General features: G+C 45.1%; 1 protein-coding gene across 1 annotated transcript in view; it reads right to left on the bottom strand.

The window, feature by feature from the left end:
• Positions 1–1823: 1823 nt before the first annotated feature.
• The window catches only part of trim44 (tripartite motif containing 44), a 42908-nt gene continuing 37712 nt past the window's right edge, over positions 1824–7019 (bottom strand). The window contains exon 6 of the mRNA XM_070972330.1: positions 1824–3188. Within this exon, the coding sequence (XP_070828431.1) occupies positions 3104–3188 (85 nt within the window). The 3' untranslated portion in view covers positions 1824–3103. The remainder of the gene's footprint in view (positions 3189–7019) is intronic.

Genomic DNA, 7019 nt, shown 5'->3' with positions numbered 1-7019 from the left:
AGGATGAACATATGAAAACTCAACCAGCGCTATCTTTGACTTTTCTAATTGTCATCTGTGGTTTCAGTGAGTGGCTGAAGCCAAAGCAAGCAGTGGAAGATGTAAAAATCCAGGTTAGCATCCCTTGGCTGATGCCTATTTTCTTGTTTTCATGTGTCTGCAAGTGTGTAAAAAGGCCAAGGGGAAAGATGAATAAGATAGTGCATTTACTGTGAGACAAGCAATACAGTCTCTTGAGCGGTACAGGAGGTGTGGGTCTCTGCAAATAAACTGTCATTTTTCACAGGCTAATGCACATCCTCACAAATACTCAAACACACACACAAACACAAACACGAACACACAAATACAGAGATACATCTCAGGGCAATTTGTGGTCTGTTATTAGAGGAATTTCCTATTTCTTTTCCCACTCTTGCATGCTAATAAACAGAATCATTAAGTCATAGTGGGTGGTGGGTGGGTGGTGGAGCTGTTTCACACAGATTCCAACTGTCTTTTAAATGATTGCAGAGAGAAATAGGCTCTATTAAAAGCGGCAATCAAAGCTGCATCGCCACTAGCAAACATGTCACGTAGCTAATTCAATCTCACAACCCATGAAGCAATTAATTCATGTCAATACAAATACATAAATAGTCTCTTTTTGCCCATCAGGAAAGCAGAGGTCTTGCGGCTGTGCCTGTGTTTATTCGCGCATCTTTGTGTCTCTGCGTGAATATGCTCAGTGAAGTGAACCTGGAAGAGCAGGTGTAATTGGGTGTGGAAAAAAGAAAAGGGAACCTTGTGGTTTCCCTGGCTAAATTAGATCAGACATTCTTCCCCTCTCCATTTTCTCCACAGACAACAGGCACATTGTCCCCCCTCAGGTTTGTTATTTCTTTGATCAGGATGGACTCTGCGAAAGAGGCAACGCACATGACAGGATAATGATTATTCAAGGAAAACCAGTCTCCATTTGATAGCACGGGAGCCTGCATATGGCTGCACCTCCTGCAGCCTAACTCAAATCAATTTAGCCAAAGCCACTCTAAAACACACACAAGAAATAAAATCTCTAAAAGGGTTTGAGTGCTGCGGTGCTTGGTCAGTCTGCAGTGGCTTAGTGAATGCAGAGGATCAATGCCACATGCGGTAAATCATTAAGCCCCATTATTTCTGTAAAAGGAAACCCACAAGAGAATGCAAACCCAAATGTGTTACCACCCAGATAGCAATGGCTACGGCTAAGTGAGTTTGTCTGAGTCAATATTTCAATGCGGGGAGATTGGACATGCTGAGAAGGCGTTCTCGGGATGATGAAGAAGGAGCTGTGGTAGAAAAGGAGGTGTGAAGCTAATGTGGGCTGCATGGTGTGGTTCTGAGAGGGCAAGTGAAGTGAAGTGAGAAAGAAAAACGAGCAGCGGAGAGACAAAGGCTTTCTGATTGAGGCTGTGAGTTGATGAAAGCAGGTTCTGGCTTGTCTGGGTCCGTAGGCATGAAACTAGTCTGCATTTAAATGCATCGGTGGAGAAGAAGAGACCCTAAAGAGCTCTCCTGCTCCATCACCCTCCTTTGTTCCAAAACCTCCAATTCCCAGTCCTATCTGGATGGGTTGCTGCTTTGAATGTTGATGAAGGAAAAGCTAAAAATCCTCCCATTCCTGAATTCCCCCTTTGCAGCGCTGTATCTCCCCTCCAGTCTCCATCTATCGTCACATGTCTGTCAGGTTTTCTGATATTGGTGTCTTGGATGACTGACGGTTTTCAGGTGTTTGTGGTCTTTCGCGCGAGACGAATCATGCAGGAAGTGTTCCTAAAGTGGAAATATGAAGGTCTTCTTTAATATCCAATCTAAGAAAGGCTGTTTATTTATAGATTTAAGACAAAAATAGACAAATATAAACAAGATGAAACATCAGACAGTCAGATTCCTGTCTGTTGTTACATTAGAATAAAGAATGAGCAGTTATTTCAATAGGCTGCTGACACACCAACCGTTCCCTTGGGTGGGTATACACCTCTCAGTGCATCTTAGCGCAGTGTGACAGTAGTGAAGTCATGCTGCTGTCAAACATATTATGGGTGACACTGCTTTCATTTTGGAATTTAAGGCAACAGAGTCAATCATGTTAAAAACAAACTGCTGATACAGACAGGCTTGCGGCGGTACATCATGAACAAGAGCCATAGCGGAGTGGGTCAAGGTAGAAAGTGCATACACTCGTCCGGACTGCAATCTGTCACATGCTGCAGATTGGCCCGGAGCAATGAGCCTTTACATTACGGCACATAGGAAGCTGATACTGCGGGAGTGCTATTTTGCACAGTCAAATTGCAGTTCGATTTTCACCTAACAAAGACTCAGCAGCATTCCCCAATCAATAGGTGTCAAAATGTCCCCCGCTTGTGATAAGAGATCTGACAAGCACACAAGGAAATGTTCACAAATCTACAAGCGTGAAGAAATCAGGCGGTGGGGCAGGGGGTGGAGGGAGAGGAGGGGTCAAGGCAACAGGATGATGTCAAGTACAAGAAGCAGCATTATATGAGGTTTTCTTTTTTTTCATGTTCACAATCAAAATATACCACCCAGAACACCTTTGTACTGAAATATATTCTCTTGATCGACGTAAGGCATTGTGGCATCTGACAAATGTTCCCTCTCTATGTCTACGAGTGTCCATAGTAATAATCAAAGTGTGAATTTCCCATTCCTGACCTGTGCAGAGCTTAACAGATGCTCTGCTCGGCTGCTTAGCCAGGCTCCTCTTGGAGTCAGCCAGGCTCGCCAGTAAGCCAAGGATCTGACTGGCTGTGGAAATTGAGCCTGATGGTAATTGATTGCACATAACTTGCTTGCCTCAATTAAAGAAAGTTAGTAGCCGGTGAGGAATTAAGAAAGTTTGAGAGCAGAAAAGACGTGGCCATCCATATTTGTCACAGCAGCCTTCCTCAAGGTCAGTTCACTGCCAGCAGGCACCAAGGGGGGAGGGGAGGGGGGCTGGGTAAAAGGGAGACGGCTGACAGGGAGAGGGCCAGCCTGACAGCTCAGCAGGGCTGATGACTGGGTGAAGCAGACACTGAAGGACAGGTGGATGTCGTTAGAGTCTGGTCTGCTGGTATCAGGGGGCGTGGTCCATGGACGGTCCGGAATCATTGTCTTCAAAGTCCAGCGGGTCCATGGGGTTCGCCCTCGGCTCCGGTAGCCTGGGGAAATAAGAACAGCCACAAATAAGACAACTGCAAGTCATCCAACCCTTTCACAAACACCTGCATTCAGACACACAAACACACAACCCACCCACGCACACCCTCCACCATGTGCACATATTATGGAAATATAATAAACCTTTGTGAAATGTAATCAGCTTCAATCAAGCTACGCCTTAAGTAGAAATCATCCATTCTGTCGGTTTTACATTAGCAGCTCTGCGGTGACAGAGACAAAGTGATACCTAAATTGCAGGGACCTGTAGCAATCCGAGCCTGGCTGATAGATTCAATTTCACTGGAGACAGCCTACACTAATCATATGCTCTAATTGGACAATGTCGTAAGGGTGATAGAGTGCTGCTCCTCCCTGAGCAGCAAGTCTCTCCTGAAACTTGTCACATTCCGCCCTCCGTCGTTCTTATTATGATTTTCCCCCCTACATCTGTGCTACCCACATCCATTTTCAAAAGACTGCATGTCAGCATGTTTTTCTTAACGCACACTTACCGGATGGAGGTGCTGTTTAATTCAATGAGATTCAATGCACTTTAGAGCTATGCCATCTAATTTCACTGCTCAAATGTTTATTTTAAAACAATCGCTTCCTCTGACCTTGGACACTTAGTTTGCATTTATATTTGTGAATTTACTGTCATCTATCCGAGCAGGAATCAACAGAGATCCCCTGATGTCGTGCTGAGGTACAGTTTTATAGGGGACAAGCTGGAGTAGAGGCTTGACTGACTGTGCACTTTTTTGGTTTAACGATACAGAACTGACATTTCAAGTTCAAGGTCAGAACTGTGACAAAATGCAGCTGTGTTTCGATGAAAAAAATATATGACCAGCATGAACTGATGTGGTCATTGGTTAAGCAGCTACGTCAGTATGTAACCAGAGCGCAGGTGTTATTAGAGAGAGCAGCCCACAGCAACCAGTAGAGCAACAGGTAATCAGTGCAGGGAGCGATATTATCTCTCACACAAGCTTAAGTGAGCGTTGCCAAAAACAAATACGAAGAATTTGCTTTAGCGGTAAAAAGGAGATGAGATACTAACTTGTATTCAATGTGATGTGAACATTTTTCATGATTATCTAAAAGCGTCCGGAGTTAGCAATGAAACGAGTGTGTGTGTGTGTGTGTGTGTGTGTGTGTGTGTGTGTGTGTGTGTGTGTGTGTGTGTGTGTGTGTGATTTTTCCATTCCAATCAAACAAATGCAAAGCGGTAAAAGCAAAGGTCTGCATTTCTAGTGTAATGAGTAAGTCCAGTACCTAAAACAAATGAGACAAAAGGACTGCCTGTCAAGCTACAGCATGGAACAGTTGGCACACCGTTTATTCATTATAACTAATGGTAGTATGTGGTTGGCCACGGGTCAGGGTCACCACAGAGATGTATGACACACTCTGGATGAAAGGGTTTTCAGATTTCAGTGTCACTGAGCCTAAATCTGACCATGCAGGCTTTCAGCTCCTTCACCCATGCTTAGAATTTGTTTATCCATCATGCAATATCTGAATGAAACAATGTCCTGTTGTCCAGGAAAAAGCGTTTTAGTACAGAATCCTTAGTGCAGAGACATCTTTAAACAAGCTCCTCATTAATGAATTCTACATAAACTAACTGTGCTTTGTAATTAGAATAGTAGTTCTGTGGTTTCTATTTTTTATTGCTCTGTCAAGGACACATTTCCTCCATCTCTGCTTCTCTCCCTCACTTGCTTTACACACTGTTCCACCTCCGCCGCCATTTTCCTGCCCACCGTCTTTGAGGGGGAAAAAAAAAAAAAAGTACCCGTCGGTTAATAGGCGGCGATATCTTTGCTGCTCCCCGAGTATTCCTGTCTGACACACTTCTGTTGGCAGAAACAAAGAGCTGCTTCCTTTTCCTTCCTGCACCTCCCTCAGGAGCACATCATCACAACACAAACTCACAACAGGGCACCTCATCAAAGAGCAGCAGCAAATGTGTGCACACGCCAGTGCATGCTAGCGCACGTGTGCGCACCTCTAAGTGGAGTAATAAAAGCGTTTTGACAACCGGCTGGCCTGTCAGGATGTAATGGAGTTACTTTAAAATGCTTCATAGTCAAGTCATAAACAACACCTTTTGTTTCTTAACAATACAAATATGGACTTGGCATCTGTCTTGGCATCAAGTGCCAACTTACTGACTGCCAAATGAAATAATAATGATGGACAGAGTGTACAAGCACATACATCTGAGACATTAAATATTCAATAGCGCCGTTGCAAATTCAAATTCTTGACAAAGTTACCACTTGTCCTTTCTACCACACAGATTTTACTCCGACTGTCTCCAGCATCACAGGCTGTTCGCTCTTTACTGTCAGCGCCGCACGGCACACAAAGATTCTGCATTGAGCCAATTCCTGCGCTCTCGCACGGAGCGATGGCGTCTGGGGTAGAAGGCTGGCAGACTTATTTGTGTAAGGCAATTTCATCTCACGTCTTCAGTCAACCAAAACAGCCACCCTGCTCTTCGTATGGAAACAACAACAACAAAAAAACAACAACCAAACAAAAAGTAATTAGAAATATGTTTACGTATATGAGACCTCCGCTATGGAGGAAAATGAACTATTTCTATTCAAACGGTCCTTGCTAAGCCTTAGGACACATGAATGTAATAACTTATTTATTCCACCCACAGGAGAAAGGCCATTACTTGAGTAAAGGAGAGACAGAGAGAGAGAGAGAGAGGGAGAGAGAGAGAGAGAGAGAGAGAGAGAGAGAGAGAGAGAGAGAGAGGGAGAGAGAGAGAGAGAGAGAGAGAGAGAGAGAGAGGCAGTGAACGGGACGGGGGGCAGAGAGAAAAGACAGAGTGCGGCTTCAACATGCAACAAAATGTCAGTGGGTGGGTGATAAATTCCCTGCAACTTAAAGCCCCTGCTTTGTTCTCTTTTCTGTCTGTTCATCTTCCCTGGCTAGGAAATGATCACTTTGGCTGTGTGTGGGTGGGTGTGTGTCCTGACGACTGGCTCTTTCCATCCATGACTTATTCATAAGCTTTAATGCAGTCGATGTATTATTGATCAGGACCGATCATTGCCTCCTCCCCTTGGTGTGACCGTGGCCTTCGGACAGGGCGAGCTGAGGACTGGGGGGGGGCTACAGAGCTCGGTGAAACATACTGGCTGTGGCTCCTGGAAGATGGATGGATACCTTGGTGTGTGGAAATTTGGGACACTGTGCGTAAGTGTGTGTGCGATAGAGAGAGATCAGAGCTTTCGATGAGACTGATAGACTAGAACGAAGCTAATCTTACTAATGTCTCCTCTCTGACTGAAACAAGTAGCCGTAAAATGAACCCATCGCTCATGGGAGAAAACCTCTGGCTCCCCGTGAGGAAAACAGATGGAGGGGCCATGTACAATGTTGCAGAGACTTTTGTCTCTCTCATTCTATTCCTGTTTTGGCCTCAACCCCGTGGAGCTCTCTGGGAGAAAGAGGGAAGGAGGGGTCCTTGCCCTGATTAAGTTTGAATTCCCTGCTCTTGGCAGAGAAGCTGCAGGACTCCTAAGTCATCATCCGGAAACACTCCCATCACACCGTGGCAGCCTCGCCAGCTTGATCCAGCCTCATTGCCATATGAATAATCATACTGCATTGGCTTTAATGGGTTTGAGGTATGTGTATGTGTAAAAGACGGGGGGGTGGGGGGTGGGGGGGGAGCTGAGGAGCTAAGTGGAAGCAGCTGATCGGGAAGCCAGGTTCTTCATGATTAAGCAAAGAGGTTGAACGAGAACAAGTCTATGTACGCAGCACTGGTGGCAATCATTCTCTGGGGAAAATAACCACTG

The sequence above is a fragment of the Chaetodon trifascialis genome, chromosome 10, assembly GCF_039877785.1.
Source record: "Chaetodon trifascialis isolate fChaTrf1 chromosome 10, fChaTrf1.hap1, whole genome shotgun sequence".
In the NCBI taxonomy this organism is placed as follows: domain Eukaryota; kingdom Metazoa; phylum Chordata; class Actinopteri; order Chaetodontiformes; family Chaetodontidae; genus Chaetodon; species Chaetodon trifascialis.
The sequence above is the reverse complement of the archived record's forward strand: the minus strand, read 5'-3'. Positions and strand labels throughout refer to the sequence as shown.